General features: G+C 41.9%; 2 protein-coding genes across 3 annotated transcripts in view; both read right to left on the bottom strand.

Moving 5' to 3' along the window:
* Positions 1-275: 275 nt before the first annotated feature.
* Positions 276-11,620, bottom strand: MRPS15 (mitochondrial ribosomal protein S15). Of its 2 annotated transcripts, none has more exons than XM_072136798.1 (8): positions 11,380-11,620; positions 9,879-9,929; positions 9,351-9,423; positions 8,158-8,206; positions 7,323-7,407; positions 2,539-2,597; positions 1,948-2,139; positions 276-520 (listed from the first exon to the last, which is right to left on the bottom strand). In XM_072136798.1, the coding sequence occupies exons 1-8, from the start codon at positions 11,510-11,512 to the stop codon at positions 413-415; spliced, it is 750 nt and encodes a 249-aa protein (XP_071992899.1). In that variant the 5' UTR covers positions 11,513-11,620; the 3' UTR covers positions 276-412. The 2 variants fall into 2 exon arrangements, with proteins under 2 accessions (XP_071992899.1, XP_071992898.1); XM_072136797.1 differs by having other exon boundaries at positions 9,351-9,426; positions 11,380-11,617.
* A 9,653-nt stretch (positions 11,621-21,273) lies between these two features.
* CSF3R (colony stimulating factor 3 receptor) overlaps positions 21,274-26,127 on the bottom strand; it is a 56,712-nt gene continuing 51,858 nt past the window's right edge. Inside the window, exon 17 of the mRNA XM_072136799.1 lies at positions 21,274-23,032. Within this exon, the coding sequence (XP_071992900.1) occupies positions 22,592-23,032 (441 nt within the window). The 3' untranslated portion in view covers positions 21,274-22,591. The remainder of the gene's footprint in view (positions 23,033-26,127) is intronic.

The following is a 26,127-nucleotide window of genomic DNA, read 5'->3' on the forward strand; positions in this document are numbered from 1 at the left end:
ACATATACTAGAACTTGCGTGCTTAGTGGGTCAGTAACTTGGGGTTAGTTCTAGACCTATTAAAAAGATCAGAAATTGTCCTTTACAATTTGTACTTTCAAAAGGTGAGAGTCTACGGTTACTAATTAGTTTTCTTATCTGCTTATATCAACAAAAGACTGTTACGGTAAGAAAGTAAAGTAGACAGGCAAAGAATTTATATGTATCAACACAAATAAACTACTATTACTGCTTTTTTTTTTTTTATTAATTGTAACAAACCATTAACCAGCAAAAAAAATACACAAAATTTATTGTGAAGTTTTCAAACAACAGTACAATATGCGGATACAGCCAACAGCCCCCCTTCTTCCCCCCAAAAAATTGTTGCATGGTTTATCTAAAATATAGACAGCAGCAAGCAATTCCAAACTCAATTTGTTGGCTTGGGAAAAACATAAAGAGGAGGATTGGCCTTAGGTATGTGCTTCTTCTTTTGGGAGAGTTCGTTCTCCTTGAGTTTCTTAGATTGCTGATAAACCTGTTCATAAACAAAAAAAAAATATTACCATTAAAAAGGCTCAATAAGATTTAGTGTGAATGTTCAGTCAAGGTCAATATTGTTTTTATAGACACTCCCTTAACGCACAGGTTCTGGAAGGCACCGGAAGTGAGTTAGAGCTGTCCACACAACCTCCGGTATGGCACTACACTAGCTCACAACCTGAACCGTAGACTGCCACCAACTCTCATTACATATAAGCCCGGTCCATAACAGGATTATATCGTGCTAGAGTTGATATATTAATTATATATATATATATATATATATATATATATATATTCAAATATGGACGTGGGGATTTGTAAATCAAGATAAAAGAGGAACACAGGCTAAATTTTATATTTATATTTTAATCGCCTTAAGGGCACACTTGACAAACAGTACACACACATATATATCATACACATAGTTTAAAAGAGTACAAGCATATGGCTATGCGTAAAGCAATTCATGATTCAGTTACCTTGTGTGGGCATAATAGGAAAGGTTAGTTCACACTTGAAGATCCTATAGGGCTTGGTCATGGTAAAAAGTACCCCCAAGCAATGACAATGGACACAAAGGGGTGCTCTAAATATAATAGGTGCAGAAACACCCCTTCACATCAATAGGAGGTCCCTAGGAACCCCCTACCTTGAATCAGATCCAGAACCTTGGAGTTCTAGCTTCTCCAGGGAAAGTCATGGGGTCAGGGTCCTGGTCTCATTGGACCTGGAAGAATCCTGAGACATGACCCACTTACTATGCTCCCATTGCAAATATATTTATATCTCTCAGTCCAAGAATGCCAAAACCAATTGAGACAGGTATGCGATCAACTGGCTATCCCGAATCCAAATATGTATTTAGCTTTGGGTTGGGATAGATCATAACTGTCCCTAAATGACATATTGGTCATACATGCACATTGAATTTCAATGATTCTTTATCTAAAAATGGAGGAAACATTAAGAAAGGGCTGGAGTCGACCAGGACTACGGAGGTGTTCAAGATAAGGCTAGGGGGAAGTAAGAGAAACTGATGCATTGATGAACCAGGCCAAACCCGGCGCCTCTATGTTTCTATATTTCATAACATTTAGGTTTGAGGTAAACAGACTGTCACCCTACTGCACTCCCCCCCACTCCCCTGCAAAAGTCTGAACACAATCTGACCTAAATCAGATCTAACTATTTTCACTGAGAAAAGTTGGACGCACAATCTGAAAGAAGTGAGTATTACTGTAGGATCAAACTGTACAGCGTCTAACTGGAAGCACAAATCATGCTCAGGTCTGGCACTGTTGAGGTATGCAGTCATGCATTTAAACCACTGGACAGCCCCTTTAAAAAACATTTAACATGGCAAAATATACAAACACAGAGTTGCATATAATAAATTTAGAGAGGTGAGAAAATGCAGACCTGCAAGCAGAAAGCCTTCTTTGCTATCCATCTTTTAGTTGCTCGTCTGTAGTATTCTGGAGGGAAGGTATATTCAATGCCAAGCTGGGTGCATACGTGTTCATATGCATCATAGCGAGTGCGGCGCAGGAATTTTAACATCTTCTTTCTGCGATCTATTGACATAAGCATCCGCCTCTTGTTTGCTTTATCCTAAGGAAAAAAAAAAAAAAAGTGCAGCACATGGGGAAAAAAAAAAGGAAGTATGATGATATAAAATGAAAGTAAAAGCCTTTCTTATCTCAAGAAGTTTTCAGGTCTTATTCATGATTATGTTCCAATTTATTTCATATAATATACAGTTTTAATATTTCCTTTTTGAGTACAGTTCTAGGATAATAGCATACAATGTACAAGTTACCTACAATGACCGATAGGAGCTTACTGCTGTGTGACTACTCTGCTTCTTCTATGAGCACGTGTACACATGCTTCTGCTCGTCCTGGTTCCTGATAGCAAGCATTTTTTGTGTAAATGCATATGTAATTGGGCCAAGCTTCTTCAAATGCAGCGTGTGAACATAGTCCAAGAGTAGACATTACAATGGCTCACCTTTGGATTATTTTGTAGATGTTCTTTAATGTTTTGGATTCTAGCCGTTAAAGCAGCAACTGTATAAAACAGTATAAAAACACAACAATTAAGCATAAAATAGGGAATTAATTTCAGTGCATTGGTGTATTCAAAGAAATTATTTATTTTTTTTACGATCTGAGGAAATTAATTTAAAGAAAAGGAACAGCATTCATCATCCTAACATCCAGATTTCACTAACCCACTAAATTTAATTCTGTTAAAGTCACATGTTGAAATGTATATTTCACAACAAGAATAAACAAGGAATTTGCATGAATCCAGTCATGTTCTTATGACAGTATTGTAATAAAGTACACATGAAAGGGATGAAACTTTTCTCCTTGCTGAGAATTTGATATTAACCCTTTCCCTGCCAAATATGTCCTCAAAGTTTCCTACCTCTATGGCCAAGGACATATAAGATACAAGTCCTGGATTCTTAACTATGCTTTGCTGGTACCAAGAGATTCTAGATGCCAGGGTTCAAAAGTTATAGCCTTCTGAAGTGTGTCACCCTCAAACTTCTTTACAAGCAGCATGCAAGATTTTCACAGCTCAAAGAAAAAAAGTAGATATTGACTTTAGCTACATTTTTGAAAGCAATCATAGGGGCTTATTTCCATGTTATTAACCCTCTTCTCATCAAAACAATAAGAGAGAACGCTTTTTCTCGGGATGTCATATATTGAGCAATCGTTTTTACGTAATGGAGGTAATGGTAAGGAACATTGTTTCTAATGTGGCTACATATTAACACCGCGACCCAGACCACATAGAATAAACCCCACGTATTTATCAGAATTGGATCACATGAAATCACAGCATGCTGTCATTTCATGTGATCAGCTACAAGCATATATTATAAAGACTTTAGGCTTTCACGACAGCTGATCATTGCTCCCTGATGACAAAACTCCCAAGCAACACTCAAAGAAAATATGGTGGTGCCCACGTGCCACCGGCTTGTGGTTGCTGCCAGCGGCAGTCAAAGGGTTAAAGTGATTGTGCCAGCATATTCTAGTAAACATCCGCCTACTATGAAGAAGGTGCAGCCCGTGAGCCCTCTCCATAGTCCTTTAACAGACTTATGTTGTTTGGTGTACCAAATCATATATCTTCAAAGGTAAATACGGATTTCGGATTAAGGTGCCTTAGGCTAGGCCGACGGGTTTCTCTGTTGGCCTAAGCTAAGGTCTTCAGGGCCCCATGTAGGCAAGAGCAGTGCCCCAGCTGTCAATGTTGTGGGATCTACGTACCTGCAGAGGGAGGGGGTTCCTTCACTCTCCTCCCTACACCCCGTGATTGCATCCTAATAGCCGGGCTGGCAAGACCGAGTAGCTGCCTACTGCCGACGCAGATGCATAGGCTGACACTGCTACTGCATTACAATATATGGTTAATGCAGTGCATTAGTATGAACTAGCTATCACATGATCACTAGTTCATATGATAGTATTGTAAAAATACATTTAAAAAAAGGAATAAAAATGAAATACATTAAAATTTCCTGAAGCCCCTAACACATATAAAACAATAAATAAGAAAAAAAAAAAAAAAGAAAAAAAAAAAAACAACATATTAGGTATCACCTCAAAATTCTCAATCTATAAAAATATAGAAACGCTTATTCACGGCGGCGACCCCGTAACAGAAAAATGCACTCAAATCGCCACTTTTTTTGCCCTTTCACAAGACATAAAAATCCAATAAAAACTGATGCACAGTCCCCAAAATGGTAGCAATGAAAATGTCAGCTCATCATGGAAAAAATTAGACCTTAGCCAACTCTGTACTCTTAGTATGAAAAATTTATTGGAGTCAGAATATGGTAAAAGTAATAATTTTTTTGGTACAAAAGGTTTTAATTTTTCATTAAAATCTATTAACACCTAATAAAACCTACATAGATTTGTAGTGAACCAAAGAATATATTAGAGATGCTATATGGAGTTTATAGTGAAAGACGTAAAAACAGAGCCCACAAGAATATGGCGCAAATGCAGTTTCTTGTCAATATTACCGCATTTTGAATTGTATTTCAACTTCCCAGTACACGGCATGGAATATAAAATACCATCGCTAGGAAGCACAATTTATTACGCAGAAAATAAGCCATCATAAAGCTCTGTACACAGAAAAATAAAAAAGTTATTGATTTTTGAAAGTGGGAAGCAATAAACAGAAAGTAATCAGTGGTTAGGGGGTAAAATGCCTCCTATACCACATAATAAAAAGTTTAAAAATTCTCTGTGATAAAGTTTGTGGTACCTGAGGCAACATTCACACGTGGCATTTTAGTTGCGTTTGGAAACTCAATCCAAAGGCTCCACTCGTGATAACATATTTTGGTTACATTGTGTTTCCAACACATGAACTGAACGCGAAACAATCTTACCTCAACGTGCGATCACAGATGGAGCCTATTGAGTTTCGAAACGCAACCAAAATGCCACGTGTGAATGCAGGGGCTCTACAAACGTAATGGCACCTGAAAACTATCCTGCACTACAAAAGCTCAATTGTGCTCCTTCCCTTCCGCGCTTCTACATGTGCCCTGACAGTGGGTTATATCCACATATGGGGGGGTCCTCTAACTCTGAAAAAAAAAAAGCGCAATATATTCCTAGATGCATTTTCTACTTTTATTTAGTTTATGTGGGTAAATTTTGCAGCTAAATATATAAATGATAAATATTAGTGAATTCCAAATCAAACCTTCATTTTGTTTGCAGTTTTATAAAATACAGAAAGGGTTAACAAGCTTCCTACCTGCAGTTTTGAATAGTTTGAGGGGTTAAGTTAATAAAACTGGTGATATGCGAGTTGTTTCTATTAACAGATCTTCCAAAACTGCTATAGAAATGAAATGGTCCCTCAATACAATAACTCGGAAACATTATTGGGCCCGCTCGGTGAACGCCGTAAAAACAAAACCCAAAAAACTCACCAAAAATGCTAATTTTTCATAAAATCTCTGCACAAAAATGTTCTAAAAAGTGATCAAAAAAAGTTGTGTGCCAAAATGGTATCAATTGAAAGGACAACTCAACACGTAAAAAATAAGCCCTACACTAGCTCTGTCAAAAACAAAAATATTAAAAGTTATGTCTCCGAGAAGATGGCGATGCAAAAACAAATGAGATTTCCCTCTATATTAGTTTTTTTCCAGTAAAATTGTAAAAATAAATGAAAAGCTATATAAATGAGGTATCACCGTAATCGTAGTGACCTATAGAATAAAGATAATACAGGTAGTCCCCTACTTAAGGACACCTGACTTACAGACAACCCATAGTTACAGACAGACCCCTCTGACCTCTGGTGACGCTTTCTGAATGCTTTACTATAGTCCCAGACTGTAGTGATCAGCAGTGACCCTATCTTGTACGTAACCCGGGGACTGCTTGTATAGTATTTTTAGTGTATGGTGTACGACCCCCAAAAAATGCAAAAAGAAAGGAAACCAAAATTGACAATTTTCTTTTTCATTCAAGAGTTAATAAAAATCTCATCAATAAGCTAATGACCCACTAAAATGAAGTATTTGTAAAGTGCATCTCAGGTCGCAAAAAATAAGCCCTTATATGTCCTAATTGCCAAAAAAATAAAGATTGTATAGCCAATAAAAAGTGACAATGCATAATCTGCTCTGAATGGCGCAGCTTCCCTTCGATGCCCTGGTGTGTGCCCATACAGCAATCACCACCACATATGGGGTATTGTTATACGAGGGAGGTATTGGGTATCAAATTTTGTGGAGCGTTTTGGTATTTTATCCACTGAAAATTTGCATGTACTTTCAAAATTGTATCCGATTTTGTTTTAACCCCTGTAAAACAATTAAAGGGTTAACAAACTTCATAAAAAGTTGTTTTATGTACATTGAGGGGTGTAATTTCTATAATGGGGTAATTTAAGGGGTTTTACTTTTATTTAGGCCTCTCAAAGTGATTTGAAACCTGAGCAGGTCCCTCAATAGCAGGATTTTGCGGTTTTTATGAAAATGTGAAAAATCGCACCTAACGTTCAAAGGCCCCTAACATCCTAGAAAAATAAGAGTATGCATAAAAAACCATGTCCACATAAAGTAGACATTTGGTTAATCACTTGGCTATGTTAAAGCGTTTCAAAGTTATAACCATTTATAGTGACACAGGGCAGATTTGAAAAAATGGGCCGTGGCAGGAAGGTGAAAAGTGGCTTCGGCGTTAAGGGGTTAATACCAAAATTAGTTAATCAGTTTGAAAATAACAAATTTTTTCAAAATGTTTACCAAATTCACTTTTTTTCAGAAATAAATGCTAAATAGATCAACTATAATTTCCCACCAACTTGAAGTACAAAATGTCACGGAAAAATAAACTCAAAAACAATTGGGTAAGATAAAGTCTTCTAAAGTTATAACCGGATAAAGTGACACTTGCTGGTTTTGAAAAAATAGGCCTTAGTCATCAAGGCGCAAATGAGCTTGGTCACTAAGGGGTTAGCTGAAATCAATAAAGTTATGGAATTTTAAACTATAGTTCCAAGAAATTTGTCCAGTGGAACTACTATCTCTCAGTCTAAGTAGGTTCATCCGGAAGTATAGTGAAGTTACACCTCAGTGTAGTGAACAAGAAAGCACACATGGAGCTGTATCATTTTTATACTTATAACATGGGCACGGCTATTCCTATGACAGGTTGTTTCTATTGTTATCGGCCCATATAACTTCCATTTCACATCTGACCACAAATACCAGGTTAGTACTATACACTTACTATGGACTTCAGTAGATGTTCTGTCATCAGGATCTCTCCTCACTTTATCCACAAGCTGCTGAATTTTAATCTTCAGTTTATCAGCCTACAAAATATTAAGTGCAATAAAGGAAATGTTCTATCCAAACTGCACAAAAACCAACTTCTTACTTTCCACACAAACTTTAGAGGTTCATGTGCCGCACACACTTGTAATAACCATCCTTGCAGTGCATGAAAATTGTATGCAACAAGAGTTTCAGTTTTAAAGGGTATGTGCAACTGTGATGAAAATGAAACACTTGTCTTGATTTAAAATTCCTATAATCTTTTGTATAAAATAATAAATTACATTTTAGACGTCTTTATACACTAAGTGTCTATCTATTGGATTAAAACCAACATTCTTCTAAAACAGACTTCTCCTCTGTTCCAGTCATGAAGGTGGGTAGCAGCAGTACAGGGTCAAGCTACCCTGTCCCCCTCCTCATGAATGAGAGGCACATGCGACTCTCTGAAGACAATTCTTGTGGAAAAGAACCATTTAGGGTGCGTTCAAAAATTGTTTTTCAAATGCAGTTTTTGAAGCTGAAAGCAGGTGTGGATCATAATGGGTGAGAAGCTACTTCCCCTCTTTTTTTCACCCCACTCCCGGTTTGGACATCAAAAACTGCATCTAAAAAATGGAATGGTTAAACGCACCATTGAGGATTTTAATCAGTTTTTTAATGAAGTTTTTCTTTTGTGTGGGTTCATTTAAGTGATTAATGTTAGTAGCAATAAAATCTCCTTCATTAAATCAATTTAAATCTCCTTTTGTGAATTACACTCAAGGGTTACTGAGAGCAATACTGACCTGATTTGCCATATCCAGAGACAATAACCGTTTCACAACATCATTGACCCTGGGGGGAAAAACCACCATAAATCATTAAATTAAAAAAAACTTAGGCAATGGGATGTAAATCATAGATATGCATGCCTTCTCTCTCCCAAACCACTGTAGCACTATAAGGCCGGTGGCACACGTGGCATTTGAACCCGTTTTTGGGCCGCTTTAAGCAGTCTGTTAAAAAACGCATGGGTTTTTGAAAAATACATGCTTTTTTGACCGGTTTTACCAATTATCTTAATTAAAATGGCTCAAAAACAGATGCATTTTCAAAAAACGCCACGTGTGCCGCCGTCCTAAAAGGGGAAGAATTCTCTTTGTAGTCAGGAAACTGCAAATACATTCATTTAACTCATGGGAATGAGCAGCATCCATTTTCCATAACACTTAAGCAGTATACATTTTTACTAGACAGCTCTGTATGGAATAGCATTATTCTAAGCAATACTGCATGCAGTAATAATCCCTGCTCCAAAGACCAATGAATTGACACTGGCCTTCCTTGGTATAAAAGGTACCTATGAGTCAAAGATATTTTCCATGTAAGCATCCGCTGCGTGAATAGAGACTTACATTTGCCCTTTTCATATACACATTTGTTTACTGAGTGGAAGGGGGGGTAGAGAATAGAAACAACAACTTTTCTTTACTTTAAATACAAATCTATTCTTCAAGTCAGTGCAGCCACTTAGAATATAGTACACCGCCGTTTCTTGCCAGTGCTACAGGTATGAAGGTTCACTGCCACAAAGACATGTGGCTTTCCAGTATCCCTGCGCATGTATAATTTAGGAGAGCTTTTGTCTGTACAAAAGATACCTGCACAGAAAGTACAGTAGCAGTTAGGTCTACGTGTCAGATGGATTTACTGTCCAGTACAGGTCTATTCAGAAACCATAACTGATTTAATGAGCCATTCGCGGTTTCAACGTAGCGAATAGTCAGTACTTATCAGTCATCCTATCCGCAGTCAGGTCATGTTATGCTGGATGTCAGGAAGTCTCAACCATTAGATGAATGTCTGACATTGCAACCGTGAAACTAAAAAAAAAATAAAAAAAATAAAAGTGTCCCTCTTTGGCTGATTTCTAGATTTGGCTAGTGAAAGAAACAGTATCAAAAGCTGTACTTAAGAACAAGGACATCGGATATCTTACTCTTCAGCACTTTTTATTCCAAGATACTCCTTCTTAAACATTGTAGGGGGCAAGTCATCCAGCTGGCTCGGCCCTGCTGAAAAGACAAATTAAAAGAAGCCTTAGGTCATTATCAATACAGAGGTTATTCTACTGTACAAAATCCAATATACTGCATCTTGACAAATTGTGACACTATTGCCTAGAAGATCCTATGCACTCGACTTGTGTCCCATCTATGTCCAGGGGAACTTACACCATCCCCACTGTAGAATCAAATGGAGTGAACTCAATCAACTGACAAATCACTACATCAGAATGGGAAAATCACCCAAATACTTTACACTTGACATAATGCTGAATCCATACCCATCTTCCTGAGATTTATGTGTGTGTAGAACAATTGTTTTCTTTTTAGGCTAAGGTAAGCCAAATGCAAAACAGTTTCTGAAAATTCATGATTTTTTTGTTATCGTCAGAGTGGTTTGAAATTGAGTCCTATAATACCCTTACAGCGCATAGGACACAGACATCTCTTATAACACTCACCTTCAGATTTTACTGTGGCATACATCCTAGACACATGTACGAGACTTGCCCCTGCAACAAAAGAGAAACGCTTTAAAGGGATCATTGACTAATTAATAAAGGCCGTAAATGTTGTAACAATAATTAAAGGTAACTGTACATGTTACAGAATAGCTGCAGGATTTACCCCAGAGGTACGGTAATCTGGCAGGCGTCAGAAACTAAGTGAAAATTGTCTGCTCACTGTGGACTAAAAACATGGTCCAAAACGGTTTAACTTAATTGACTATACAAGACCCAAAATGAACAAGATTAACAAATATAAATATTTCCCAAGACAAAATAGCACCTTCAAAATATTTATGCACAAGAGAAGAGAACAAAAAAGAATGGACAGATACAAAAATAAGACCAAAACCACTACAGGTCAATGGAATACTAAGTAAATGTATGTGCAAAACCAGGGGAACCAATACATTAAATAAAGCTTGAAAAAAAAAAAACTCTTCAGGAGGCACATCCTGAGGAGAAATTGTAGTGACGGGACCCAGACCTGGAAATCCACCGAACCCCCCCACTATAAGGCAAGGGTCTCCAGTATTGTTCATACATACAAAGTCTTCCTGCTATATACTTTTATTGACTTCATTAAGCTATTTTTTTTTAAGCATAAATTATTATATTGGCGCTCATTTACCTTATTTTTGCATCTCTCCATTATTTCTGTTCCCTTCTCATATGCAAAAATATTTATAAAGTTGTTACCTCTTGACTTTTTAATATATTAATAAAGTATTATAGCTATTCTCTCATTTAATGCCACTAGTTTTTCTTTGTTATTTTCCTATTTATATTACCCCTCTACATAGGGTTATAATGAATACAATGTGTAACGAATGCAGTTTTGTTGCGGCAAGAGGGCAGAGCTCAGCCTTTGTATTGCAAAGGTTGATATTTTCACCATGAACCTCATTAATAAGTGACTTGAAATTTATTTGCTTTGGTTCATAAATCCCTAACGGAAAGATGTTTATACAGTTCACTTTTTCCAACAATGTTTGTATGACAATGTGTGAAAGTACCATCTAAGATCATTACTCACCTGGTGCTGAAGTGATGACATCCCATCTGTGGTCACATGACAATAGCAGCCACAGGCTATAGGGTCCTTCACATGACATTTGTGAGCAGGTCACAGTAATAATCAGACCACAAATGATGGGACGTCCACACTCCAGGACCAGACTCAACTAAACGCTGAACATTTTATTTATGCATTTACTGCCTTCTTTAACACTTTGGAAATAATTCAGAAATTTTGAATTTAATTCAGCAATGGTCAAAAATCACATGTGAATGCAATATTATATAGGGAGCTAAGGAATGATTACAGAATTACATTGGAAGCTAGGGGATATATACTGAATTCCCAATGTCACGTGTCTATTTCATGTCCGATACGAGAGAACTCCCAAGCTGAAGCCGTGTGTGGCACACACTGTTATATTAGGATTACACTCACTTGCCGCCAGCGTCCTCGTCTCGCCGAAGCATGTCTGACACCCGGCTGCTTGTCTTCCCGCTGACACCAGGCTGGGCCCTGACCTGACAGCCCGGCCCAAGACATCCAACACCGCCGTCCGTAGCGCAAACATCTCTAGCCGCCGGTCACTGACAGGACTCACAAGGGCGCAGACATGTTGTCAAGGCTGGAGCAATCGAGCGCTGATACGGAAGAGGCGGAGTCTGGAAAATCTTATACATTGCTCGCTGCTCACTTAGGGCAATGCATACATATGCAGCGTTAACTTGCAGGTCAAGGATTACTGGAAAGCGTCTTCTGGTCCGCAATGTTTCTAACATACATATACATAGGTCTGGGCAGTAATGGATACGCAGTTTTCCATAATGTAAAGGTCGTAAAACCACAAAGGGAAAACTCATTGGACCCTATTAATCAAAACTGAAAGAAGAACTGTTCTATTTGCTCATGTCAACCAATCAGAGCTCAGCTTTAATTTTATAAAGCGCTATCTGAGCTGTGATTGGTTGCCATGTGCTAAGTTAAAGCAGTTTTGCTCTCAGATACTTTTGACAAACTCCCCTTTCACATGATGCAGATGCCTCCCAGCTTTTGGGCTAGAGAGAAAGGGACAAAAAGTCTGTCCTCTTTTTTGTAAATCATGTCCATTGCCCCACCTGCAAGCATAGTAAAACATAGCCCTCAAAGGGTTATAGCAATGAAAACAAGATTCTTATATATATACTCAGGATAACAAAACGCATTCTCTAATTCACTATTAAAAAAAAATACAGCATTTCACAGATATAAGTTCAACCTGTTTCTATCAGTCCTGGTGTACACAATTTTGGTTGCCCTGGGACCGTAAATCTCACTAATGAGAAGGGCAGATTCTTATCATGAATAGCTTCTTCTGTCTGCACAATGCAGTGTGCTCTCTGCATCCAGTCCTTTCCCCCTGCATTACAAGACCAGCCTACACACAGACACTTTCTGCTGGGAAGCAGCATGCAAAGACTTACTGTACAAACTACAGATAAGATCTTTATAGCAGGTGAAGGATGTATAGCAGGGCTGACTGTGTGTGTGTGATAGCTAAGATATAGCAGAGCTGACTCAGTGGGGGAGATTTATTGTACGCCGGCGCTCCTGCATCAGCGTATCATAGGTCCAGCTAACAATAGTCCACTGGTTTCTCAAAAAGACAAAGGTGGAAAGAACACACCCGCCCCCTCTACCGTCCGTCGTGCCCCACTACGCCCTTCCCCCAGTGGCGTAACTAGGAGAAGCAGGGCCCCATAGCAGATTTTTGCATTGGGCCCCCCTTAAAAATATTCATACATACACACACGTTTATACAATCACTAACATTTACACACTTAAATACACAACATAACATTCTACACTCACTTTTATACACTCGTCCATACATACATATGTATACACTCATATGCACACATTTATATACTCATATATACATTTATACACTAATACATACAGTATATACAAACTCCCTGTACATACATACAGTATATATGCATCAAAGTTGCATGCATACTGTTTATATACACACATACTGTGTATATATACAGTATATACACACACAAAATGCATACAGCATATAATCACACATTCAGTATATGCAGCATATACACACACAAACAACATATACACACACACAGCATATACACACACACCATATAAACACACACACACCATATAAACATACGCACACCATATAAACACACGCACACCATATAAACACACGCACACCATATAAACACACGCACACCATATACACACACGCACACCATATACACACACACAGCATATACACACACACAGCATATACACACACACCATATAAACACACACACAGCATACACACACACCATACACACACACACACCATACACACACACACACACACCATACACACACACCATATACACACACACACACACACACACCATATACACACACACACACACCATATATACACACACACACACCATATACACACACACACCATATACACACACACAGCATATACACACACAGCATATACACACACACACACAGCATACACACACACACAGCATATACACACACATACACATATATAGCATACAATCATTAACTATACGCACATATTTAGGGACTTACATTTCTTGCAGACCGGCTGATGTGTAGTGGGGTGGGTCGGTTAGGCATCCTGCGAGCCTAGGAATTGTGCCGGCCGGGCAGCCACGGCAGCAACATGGCGGCCGAGGAAGCAGTGTGAAGGAAGGGCGGCCGCGGGACCAGGGTGCCGGATGGGCGGCCGCGGGAGCAGCATTGAGGGCGGTGAGCCGCGGGAGCAGCATTGAGTGCTGGCGGACAGCTCCCGGACCAGTGTGCCGGCCGGACCGCCGTGAGAATATCATGCCGGCCGGGCGGCCATGGGAGCAGGGGGTGTGGAGGGTGGGTGGCACACTGCGGGAGTGTGCTGGCCGTGTGGCCTTGGGACCGGCCGTGAGTACATTATGCAGGGCAGGCAGCCACAGGAGCAGTGTGGAGGGCGGATGGGCAGCTGCGGGAGCAGTGTGCCGGGCGCGGGACCAGGGTACCATTGTGGCGGGCAGGCAGCTGCGGAAACAGTGAGGAGGACCGGTGGGCAGCTCCCGGACCAGTGTACCGGCTGGGCGGCAGCGGGACCGAGGTAACGGCCGGGCGGCCGCGGGAGCAGCATGCCTGCCGGGCACCCGCGGTAACAGCATTGAGAACGGTCAGGCCGTACCGGCCGGGCAGCCGTGGGAGCAGCGTAGTGGGCGGCTGCAGGAGCAGCGGGGAGGGGCGGGACGGGTTAGAAACTCTGGGGCGGGCGGGATAATGAGGGGGCGGGCCATGGGATTGATCTTTACCTTAATGCGCCGTATAGCAGGGCCCGGGCGGCGTTCAGACCGGGTACGGAAATGCAGCGCAGTCTGCAGACATTGTGATTGTGCCACTGCCCGGGCCCCTGAAGCTCCCGGGCCCCGTAGCAACCGCCACTGCCTTCCCCCCCAAAGCCCACATGGTGTGGAGGTAGCGTATTCGCAATCTTAATAGTCGACAGAAAAAAGAGACTGCACTCCAAATTGGATGTGAACAAACGGATGGGAGCTTTATTAGCCCAAGTGCAACGTTTCAGACCCTATTCAGGATGCTTTTTCAAGCAATGTGATAAATCCAACACTCCATATACTGTATATGGACAACGTCATAAGTCATGTGATCATATCAGGTGCGTCACCAAAGAAGAAGAAAGTGGCTCCGGCACTACTATCATTCACCTCGTGATTCCATGCGCAATTGGACCACAGTTCAGCTGGAGTTATGTGTGGCATTCGTTGCAGTAATGTGAAGCTGCAGGTGGTGCTCAGCAAAGAGGCAAGATAGTCTCAGGTAGGTATACAAAAGAAAATCGCGGCACTCACCAGGAACGCTTCAAAGTTTATTGTAGACAACACAGGTGGTACAGGACGCCGACATGCAGCAAGGCGACGGGCCGTTTCGCGCTGGGCAGCGCTTCCTCTAGCCTCTGACCAGAGTGATAAGCAGTGATAAATCTCCCTCTGTGTGTGTTATAACTGAGATACAGCAGAGCTGGAGTGTGTCATTGTGTTTTATATGGATCTCATGGATACCTCACAACTTTTGGGTGAGAGAAAGAAGGACAAAAAGCCCCTTCGCCTTTTTCTAAACCAAGCCTATTGTCCCACCCACAAGCATACTTCAATATCAACCGGAATGGCCCCCACATAGTATAACGCCCCATTACTGTTACCAACCCCCCTATTGACCCATATAATACCCCCCTAATGCAACTCTGCAACATCTAAAATCCTTCTTTATTTTATCCTCCTGTCCTGTCCTCAATCATCTCTCATATTATGTCCTCCTGTCCTCCAGGATGCTCTACCTGTGGCCTCCTCCTCATCCAGCCTCCTCTTGTGGTCTCCTGTCTTCCAGCCTCCTTATGTACTCCAGCCTCATCCTGTAGCCTCCTGTCCTCCAGCCTCCTCCTGTCCTCCTCATGTGCCCCCCTGTCCTCCAGTCTCCTCCTGTGGCCTCTTGTGCTTAAGCCTCCTCCTGTAGCCTCCTGTCCTCCTCATGTGGCCCCCTGTCCTCCAGCCTCCTCCTGTGGCCTCTTGTTCTCAAGCCTCCTGTGGCACCCTGGCCTTGCAGCCTCCTCCTTTCCTCCAGCCTCCTCCTTTGGCCTTGTGTCCTCTATCCTCCTCCTGTCCTCCAGCCTCCTCCTATGGCCTCCTTTCCACCAGCCCCTAGTGTCCTCTTCTGTCCTCCAGCCTCCTTCTGTGGCCCCCTTTTTTCCAGCCTCCTCCCATGGTCTCTTGTCCTCCAGCCTCCTACTTTGGCCTTGTGTCCTCTATCCTCCTCCTGTCCTCCAGCCTCCTCATATGGTCTCCTTTCCACCAGCCTCTAGTGTCCTCTTCTGTCCTCCAGCCTCCTCCTGTGGCCCCCTGTTTTCCAGCCTCCTCCCATGGTCTCTTGTCCTTCAGCCTCCTCCTTTAGCCTTGTGTCCTCTATCCTCCTCCTGTCCTCCAGCCTCCTCCTATGGCCTCCTTTCCACCAGCCCCTAGTGTCCCCTTCTGTCCTCCAGCCTCCTCCTGTGGCCCCGTGTTTTCCAGCCTCCTCCTGTAGCCTCCTTCCCTTCAGCCACCTCCTGAGGCCTCCTGTGCTCCATCATCCTCATGTGACCCCCTCTCCTTCCGCCTCCTTCTTTGGTCCCTTGTACTCTATCCTCCTCTTCCTGTGGCCCCCTGTGGTTAATAACCAAAAAAGAAAACCTGTGACTTACCTTCCCGTGCTCCCCCACAGCAGATACTCTGACTAACTCAGATGACATCATGTGAGAAGGTAGCAGGGGTTGATATCACTTCCTCCTGGTTCCGATTCTTCGGCTGCTCTGCAGCTCTAATGTACAGGACCAAGATGAGGGGGGAAAAACCGGGGGGAGTGAGGAGAAGCGCAGGACAATCTCCCAGCAACAAAAAAGATGGTGAACTCTGTCAGACCTGAGCGGGGAAGCAACAAATTCATGATTTCTGGCGCCCAATCTTAGTGAATCACTGCACACTGCATTACAGATGGGCAATACACTTTTAGTGAACTCCTGCGGCAATGTAAGTAAATGTGCCCCTATGAGTCCTAGCATCATAGTCATCTATAAAACCTGAAGGCGATGTGGGCAGGAAGGGAGATATCACAGCTTCCAGAGCAGTGCTATTAAGCAATTATATGGTCTACATTATAGGCACTGGTTACGCCTGTGTGAAGCTCTTTAGAAATATTAACCCAATTTAATCAAAACAGCTGCTATTTTTCTAGTAGTAGGGCAGTTCTGCACAAGGTCCTGCCAGGCTTAGAATTGTCCCTCCTGGTGCCGGCAATAGGTACTGCACAGGCGCGGGGCAGAAACGCTCCACACCAACACACTCTGGTGCCAGGCATGCCCCCTTCACGCCCACTTGGATTGGAAGTGTCCTAGTGGGGGAAATGGTGTAAAGGGCGGAATTTGTGGAATACAAGACAGGGTTAAGATGGAACCTTTGCTTTTATTTTTGAATTTCTGGCAGTTTTTGCTAGATTTATCATAAATATATACAATAAGATGGTATGTACCTCTTGTAGACAGCAGGCCCCCTGCTCATCTAGTAAAACCACTGTAGCAGCAGTTCAAACTTTAAATTTATAGATGAATTCAATGGAGGAGGAAGCTAGAGTGTTGCATGAGACAGTCAGGAACCATTTGGAAGTTGCACACTTCTCAGCTCTGCTCTTCCTGTTGCAGCATCTTCCTGGGCCCCTCCCTCATCCCTGTTGTGGACTGCCACAGAATGAGGAATCTTTGTGCTGCCTTTCAATGCTTCAGACAAAACATGCTTGAAAGAAGTATGAGAGGAGCAGAGAGATTTCATTAAACTACACAATGAAGGGGTTGTAGTCATATTGTGGTCCCCTATTCTCTATCCTCCTCATACTGTGGCCTCCTGTCCTCCATCATCCTCATAGTTTGGCCTCCTGTCTCCATCCTCCTCATATTGTGGCCTCTGTCTTAAATATTCCTCATATTGTGGCCTCTGTCCACCATCCTCCTCTTACTGTGGCCAGCTTCCTCCATTCTCCTCCTACAGTGGCCCCTGTCCTCCATCTTCCTCTTGCTCTGGCCCCCTGTCCTCCCTCCTCCTTATTCTGTTACCCGCTGTCCTCCATCCTCCTCTGACTGTGGCTCCTTGTCCTCCATCCTCCTCTTCTTGTAGCCTGGGTTCCTTCATCCTCCTCTTACTGTTACTTATAACTTATCTTCCCTCCTCTCCCTACAGTAGTCTTGCTTCCTCTTCTGCTGGGGGTCTGAATGTGACATGTCTGCTAAAGAGAAGCAGATACGTGAGGAGGTAGCAGGGAACTGATCCAGCCTCCCGCTAGCTTCGATGCCTCCACTGCACAGCTATAATGGACCAGGAAGAGGCGGGACAAAGCGGGGCAGTGAGGGAAGACCTGGACGGTCGGACAGTGGTGACAAACCACAGAATCCTGGACCATTAGGATCTATGGTGTTGCATAATAGTGAATGTTGACTACAGGTTAACCCACACCTCCCAATTACTTTACTTTCATTTTGCTCTACACCCCCCACGTGCCTTTTGCTGGTGGTCCCTTACAATGTTCCCTTTTGTTCCCCCACTTAGCGATGTATCACCAACTTATAATGGCCTTCCATTCTGTACATTTCACATTGTAGCTCCCTTCTCTACCCTGGTATTAAAAAAAATGTTTCTTACCTTCCCTCTTTCTTCCACGTAAGTAATTTCTTCTCCCGGGCTCCAACGAACTCACGGAGGGGGCGGGGCCAGCTAAGGGGCAGAGCTACCTCCTCACATGACTAGTGCAGACATCATGTAAGGAGGTAGCAGTTGCTGATCCCGCCTCCTCCTGGCCCTGATACTCCGGCTGCTCTGCTGAAGCCTCTTGATGTATCACTGCGAAAATGCAGCGGCGGGGCTATCATGCGCCGGTGTATGAGAAATATCCCCTAAAAGTTAACTTTTAATAAATTACTCCTAAAAGGTAAGTATCTATACACACACATACATAAAACAATAGATACTGTATTGCAAATGCATTTTTTTTTCAGATCATCTAGTTTTTACTCTTTTGAGTAAGATGTAGCCACAATTGATGTCAGCTAAACATTGTTATGGAACCTGAATGACACTATTGGTCAGTTCTCGTGTAGGTTACAATAGGGGCAGTGGTATTTCTAGTTCACTGAAAATTCTTTATTGAGGCACGTATTAAAATCCACAGCAGGGAAAAAAAACGCTGATGCGTTTCGGACGAACTAGCCATCCTTAATCATGGCACATGACATTGCTATATAACTGATAGAAAAGACAAGTCTGCATATGGCCACTACTCTTACTCTTTTTAAATGTGTAGTTTTTCTATTTATATAGTACTCACTACATCCACTATTGCGTAGATGAATAGTATGCATAGCTTTTCACAACCAAAGAAGAGAGAGGAATAACAAATGTCTATCCATTCCTGAGGGGCCTGTAAAAGGACTAGTTTCTAAAGCCTTCCATAGAAATCAAATGCTCCATTGATATAAATATTGTCAGGGCCGGTTTTAGACTAAATGGGCCCTGGGCAAAACTTAAAATGGGACCATAAAAAAAAACTATTAACAGTCACATTCGATAAGATGCTCACTTTAGCTCTGCACAATAATAACACATTGTAGTTTACACACAGTAGCATGGTAAGTATCTGCAATATGGGACAGTAGGGAATTTTATAGGAGATAGATGATAGGTAGATTGATGATAGTAGATAAAAATAAAATATGATATAGATTTTTACATAGATTTTTAGATACAAAAATATAAAGTAGATTATATTCAGTATAGATAGATAGATGATAGAATATAGATAGATATGAGAGATATATAGATACAGTAGAAGAGAGATCAAAGTTTGATTCATAGTTGGATTGATAGCTAGATAGGAGATAGATATGATACATATTACGATAGGAAAATACAAGCAGCACACAAGACGTCTTGAACAGGTGGGTGCAGGCAACATAGGACTGGGCCTTAAGTCCTACAAATAGAAGTTTGAAGAAAACGTGCAGCACTCCGTTTGTGGTAAAAAATGCATGTGGTCCTTTTATTCCATCACATATAACAATAGCGATGTTTCGGCTCAAGAAAAAGTCGAAAAAGGCTTTCTTGAGCCGAAATGTCGCTATTGTTATATGTGATGGAATAAAAGGACCACATGCATTTTTTACCACAAACGGAGTGCTGCACGTTTTCTTCAAACTTCTATGATACATAATAGAAAGGAGATAGATAGGCAAATACATAAATAGAAGATATATAAATATACAAAAGATAGATATAAATACAGGAAATAGACAAATTATAGGAGATAGATAACTAGACAAATACATGACAGATATATAGACAGGAGATAGCTGATCAGCATCTTCACCCGAGCATTCAAAAGAGTATTAAAAGAGTAATACACCCTCTGCACAGAAAAGTCCATATGTGGGGACCCCTTTAGGACACCCCCCTTCTAGTATTTTGGAAGTGCAGTATAATGATCTAATGGTATGGGGAATTGGACAGGGGGATTATGAAGACCAGAGCAATAATCCATCTGACAGTGTTTCAAAAATGTTCAGACTGGGGCAATTCCAAAATATGTGTAGAAGCCCTATATGCCAAAAATACTACCTTTAGAGAAAAATCTTGCCATGGATTTAGTGTGTTTTTTTAAATGTTTTTATACACAAAACCACACATGAATGATATATACCCTCCTCTAGGGTCGCAGGCGCACCATGTGCATCTCTGTGCCCACTCACTCACCTGTCCTCGATCCAGCACTGTCTTCCATGATCCAGCGCTCATGTCCTCGCATCCTAGGGCACATGTTCATCGGCTTCTCGAGATTGAAAGGGCCAGCACACCACTAATTGGCACCTAGCCATCTAATAAATAGCCAGCCTCTTCCATCATGCCCCGCCGGATCTTTGTGCCTTGTGCCTGAGAAAAAGCTTGTTCCCTATGCCTAGCGATTGTTTACTGAATTCCCTTTGTGAACCAGGTTCTGTTTCTGACTATATTCCTTTGCTCCCTGGCCTAGCCTCCAGCTCAGCCTCTGACGTTGATCCTGCGCTGCCGCGCTGTCTCGACCACTATTCTGCCTCATGACTCTGTACTTCACCTTGGCCACCACCGCGTACAAAGTCATGCCTATGGAGAGACTTGGTGGTAGAATGACGCAGCAAGTCCACCCTGCTTTGCAGTGGGGTCTGGCCAAAACCAGGTGCCACTTATATGCCGCTCCCAGGTGTCAGCTTATGTCATCGTCCGCAGTGGTACAGTGGGTCCACTAACCCTGAATCCTGACACTAATGCAATATATAAGTTTGCATCCCTTTCAACGTTATCCTTTTAAATTAAACATATTTGGCAGTTGAACAACAACAAGGTCTGATTTACAATAAAATAAATTACATTAAACAACTAAAATTAAAAAGATTTCTCATATAACCCAAATAATTTTATTTCTGTAAATATACTTCACATTCATATTAGTGATATATACTTTAGCTTATACAGTAGATTTGAAATGCAATATAAAATGTAAAAAAAAAACACTTACTGTAAAATTACTTACAACATAACAACTACTACTACGAATATCACTTATTTAACTTATAGGCAATACAGATATTATAAAGGAATAAAGTGCACAATAGAACTAGGACAAGCTGTTGACAATAATACAAAGGGTTGATAAAGATGAAACAATGTAATCCATAGGAATTACGCACTGTTCGCATTTATTGTGCAGAAGACTGAACATATCCAAACATATTCATACATATGCAGGGTTGCAAAAAGGATTCAGACCTCTTGGTTCCTAAGTTCTAAGGTTTGATTGTTACAGCCACAAGCTTTAAAGAAAATCTACCATCCACCAGGTACCATCTACTTTTAAAATTATGCTAATTAGCCAGAAGGGTTCTTCCAATGAGCAGGGCAGCTCTCCCGTCCCCCAACACTTTCGGCTGCTGTTAGATTACACAGGCAGATGAAGGATGGAAAGAGCAGGGAGAAGGTGAGATATGTTCTGTTCATTGTAACAGCCTGTGAAGCTGCAGCACTGAGGGGCTCATAATTCCAAAAGTGTATTTAGAAGGAAGGAAGCCATAGATAACAAATATAAGAAGATTACCACTGTCACAGTGTCTGGATCTATGAATATGTGTTCCTAGTGTATCATGCTAGATTATGATGGTAGATTTCCTTTAATTTTTACTGATATTTATGGGATACACATAGATACAGAGTATCAAGGATTTGTACAGTGTAAAGAAAATCATACATGCTCTCGCAATTTAAAAAAATAAAAGTGTGATATGATATGTATTTCGCCCCTCAATACTTTGTAGGATCACCTTTAGCTGCAATGGCACCATCAAGTCTGTTTATGAATGTCTGTACCAGCTTTGCATATCTAGAGGCTGGAATTCATTTGGCAGAACTACCGTTCTACTGGACGGGAAGTCCTTGCATCATATTTCTGTATAATAGAAGGACTCCCATCCTGTGCAGGTGTGCAGGCTTTGAGGTGGAAACTCATCTCTATGCGCTCTATGCGCTACACACTATTGTGTGAAAGCAGCCTTAGAAATATATTTTTTTGGAAAATTGATGATGTCATCAATTATTATTCCACATGCTGAACAAGCAACTTAACAAGCAACACTGTTTGCTTTTGACTCCCCCATACATATGCACACAAGTGTGCATGGTATCCTAATCAGATACCTCACCATGTTAAAATCCAGCATCTAAGCCCCTTCTTTCCCTTGACATCTGCTGACACAGGAGAATCAGAACATCTGCATATACATTAGATTGTCCTTCATTTAATGTGGCCACTTTTATACAATAATATGAACTTTAGTTCATTAGTTAGAAGGTGTGAACCTTAATGTTAGAATAACTGAGAAAATGCTTGTCCATGCTGTGGTGTAAAACAGTTCTTACTTTATATGATTTGGGAAAAATGCAGCTGGTTGTGTGCATATCAAGTATATTACCAAATATGTCCCTGGTTTATGAAGCAAGTTGAATGAACCTCAATCCTGGTGGAGCTGCAAAGCATTTAGAAGAGGAAAGTCCTGCATATTTTCACCCTCTACCATAAATACACTGTCTTCATGGTTATTGAAATGAAACCATGTGTTCTCATAATTCTGGGGGCTGGGTGATACATCACAGATAAGAGGTTGTGTGGAGTCAGATCTCACATAGACTGAAGTTGGAGGACTCTGTTCACGGTAACCCCCTGTGATCACCTTGGCATACTGGACAGTGTCAACGTTGACATAATACCTTGACTTATTTGGATCTTCTTCAGGTGAAATTTGTTTATTGTATGCATGTCCATAATCATCAAAAAGGGTATCATTGATTTTATTTCCCAAGGGTGCATTCTTCATTTGACACCCTTCCATTATGTTGAGTTCACTTGTGATAATTTGAGAAATGTCACAGGTTTTAAAAGTCATCTTGGGTGTCTACAAAAAAAAAACATTAGTTACTTGAAACATATCTACAATTTGAATGTAAACAAGATGTTCCCCCCGCCCATCCTAGATGTGTAAGAGATCTATCATGAGGCACAAAATGTGCTATACCCTGTGCCTGTTCCTGGAGAAGGCTATAGGTTGTGCGTCCTGCCCCGCACTGGCCCACTCTTTTGCTGGGCACGCCCCCCTTCTTGCCCCTCCACGCTCCACTTGGCATGGACGTTGCACGAAAGTGGGGGGTGGGGTATTAGGAACAATTCATGGTTCTTATTGACTCCACTGGCGATTTTCTCAAAGGAGCTTTCTGAATGCTCCCTGAATACAAAAGCCGTATGAAGTTGCATAACATTGGGACTCCAGTAGCAATTGCAGAGTTTACTTTCTGAAGAGTTTTTCAAAAGTTAAAAAAAACAGTAGTGAAAATTGAGAGATTAATTCAAATCAGATTTGGAAGGATCATATTTTTTAATATAAATTGTAGGACAGTGGCTGGAAAGGTAATAGATGGTGTATATATTCCTTTCAGGTTACTTCCATACCTGGGGTAAAGGGTTAATGCACTGATCAGAGACTACACAGCCCTAATTACCAAGTGCAGCTGGGAGAAGGGGTTTTATCCCAGGGCTGCATACTGGGCTGGAGCTCTGTGTGAGAGACATTGCTCTGGAAGGCTTGCCAGCCGTGTGTCACTAGCCGCTGTGAGTACGCTGCTTTGCTAGAGAGGGACCTGCTGATGTACAGGTAGTGCTCAGACGAGCCCGTTTTTGTTTCCCCGCTTTGTTTTATTTTACTTGCCTGTAAAGCTGCATTGTTTTGGCTGCCAATAAAAGCCGCAAGGAAACCGCATTTCTGCCGTCAAGCCTGTCTGTGTCTCTGGACTTTACACGTAGAAACAATAGTGACCGCACACCATGTATGGGTGGTGCTCAATGTAGGATTCTCAGTCCATCCATAATCCACATAGAGAACATGGCACACACCAAACTGGTTTTCTTTAATTTTTTTATTTTTAGCGTTTTCAATGTATAATTCACACAGTGGAGGCTTCACCGTAGAAATTGAACAAAAGTTATATAATTCTATACAGATCAGAGGTAATATACGACGTTTCGGTCATCACGACCTTTGTCAAGCATGATCTGGCAATGTCTGCAGTAGTAGGTAGGAGAGTGGTGAGGCTGCCTCACCACTCTCCTACCTACTACTGCAGACATTGCCAGATCATGCTTGACAAAGGTCGTGATGACCGAAACGTCGTATATTACCTCTGATCTGTATAGAATTATATAACTTTTGTTCAATTTCTACGGTGAAGGCTCCACTGTGTGAATTATACATTGAAAACGCTAAAAATAAAAAAATTAAAGAAAACCAGTTTGGTGTGTGCCATGTTCTCTATGTGTGTCTCTGGACTTTGTCACATTAAAACTGACCCCGCTACATCTTGGTGGAGGGTGCGGGCAGTTTCTTAAAGAGACAGTACTCTTAAAGGGACGGTTGCTACAGACAAAGGCCTGACTAAACATGGAGGAGCTTATAAAGCAGCTGGTGCAATCCAACATCAACCTCCAACAGGCAAACGCTCTGCAGCGACAAGTGCATGAGGAAGCAGTAAAGATACACCAGACATCGGTGAGAGAGCAACAGCAGCTGAACCAGTCCCTCCAGCAGCAGTTACAAGTCTTGGCTGAGAGACAAGTGACAGCTTCAGCATTGCAGTCTATGCCACGCCATTTGGTGCAAAAGACTCTAAGAAAGATGACTCCGGAAGATGACATTGAGGCGTATCTGGGTACCTTTGAAAGGATTGCCGAGAGAGAGAGTCTACCCCAGGACCAGTGGGCGGATGTGTTGGCCCCATTTTTGTCAGGAGAACCCCAAAAAGCCTACTTTGACCTGCGAGTGCAGGATGCAAAAGTTTATGCAAAGCTGAAAGGGGAAATCCTGGCTAGGCTAGGGGTTACCTTGGCTGTCCGAGCCCAGCGTGTCTACAACTGGGAATATGATCCTGAAAAGCCTGTACGGTCTCAGATGTATGACCTCTACAATCTCACCAACAAGTGGTTGCAGCCGGAAGCCCTCTCCACAGACCAGATTGTGGACCGTGTGGTCTCTGATTGTTTTATCCGCGCCCTACCAGTGAGGATGCAGCGTGGCCTTGGATATACGAATCCTAAAAGCATTGATGATTTGGTTTCTGCAGTTGAGAGGTTCACCACTACAGAAGAGTACCTGCAGGATGTGCGTAACCCTGGGAACAAAAGAAAACCATCCAGTGGTAAGACTGTTCCTATTGTTAAAGGGATGAGACTGTCTGTTAAAGAGGGTGGTGTCCCCTCAGAGGGCCAAGCCAAAAGACTATCAAATCCCCGAAGGGAAACGGTGCCTGGTGCTCGGGCACAGATAGTTTGCTGGCGTGGTTTAGGACATGTTGCTGCAAGTTGTCCAGAACTAACTGAACCCATGGACTGCGATTTGGGCAGGCGCAGGTCTTATTTTGCAAGGCCCTCATATGCTGCCCAAAAAGACATTGTAAGTGAGCGGCAAGTGTGCCCAGTCAAATTGGAGGGCGTCATGTAATGGCCCTGCTGGACTCGGGAAGTCTAGTGACTTTGTTGCATGCCAGCCTGGTCGACCCTGACCAAGTTCAGACCCGCTGGATGGGAGTGGTGTGTATACATGGTGATTCAAAAGACTATCCCACAGCCTTTGTGAAACTGGAGACTCCATGTGGGTCAGTGAGGCATGAAGTGGGCGTGGTTAAAGACTTGATGCACCAAGTCATACTGGGGTGTGATTTTCCTCTGTTTTGGAACCTGTGGGAAAATAAGCAAGCTAAGGTGTGTAGGTCAAATCAAAATGTGAAAAATCTGTGTAAACTTTCAAACACGGTAACAGAAGCACCAAGGGAAATGGAGAACTTTCCTTTAGAGGTCCTCGCTGGAGACTCAGAGGAAACTTCGCCTGAGACTGAGTTCTCTGCCCTACAAATTGCAAAGGGAAACTTTGGTACAGAACAGTTGAGGGACCCCAACCTAGCTAATGCCTGGAAGAATGTAAAGGTGATCAATGGTGTTTCCCAA

Source organism: Engystomops pustulosus, chromosome 2 (assembly GCF_040894005.1).
Source record: "Engystomops pustulosus chromosome 2, aEngPut4.maternal, whole genome shotgun sequence".
Lineage (NCBI taxonomy): Eukaryota > Metazoa > Chordata > Amphibia > Anura > Leptodactylidae > Engystomops > Engystomops pustulosus.

Excerpts from the sequence above, each read along its gene's own strand:
- MRPS15 (XM_072136797.1), bottom strand. The coding sequence starts at position 11,512 with ATGTTTGCGCTACGGACGGCGGTGTTGGATGTCTTGGGCCGGGCTGTC. Across the intron at positions 7,408-8,157 it reads CTCTGGATATGGCAAATCAG|GCTGATAAACTGAAGATTAA; the intron begins GTCAGTATTGCT and ends AATATTTTGTAG. Across the intron at positions 2,598-7,322 it reads AACATCTACTGAAGTCCATA|TTGCTGCTTTAACGGCTAGA; the intron begins GTAAGTGTATAG and ends TGTTTTATACAG.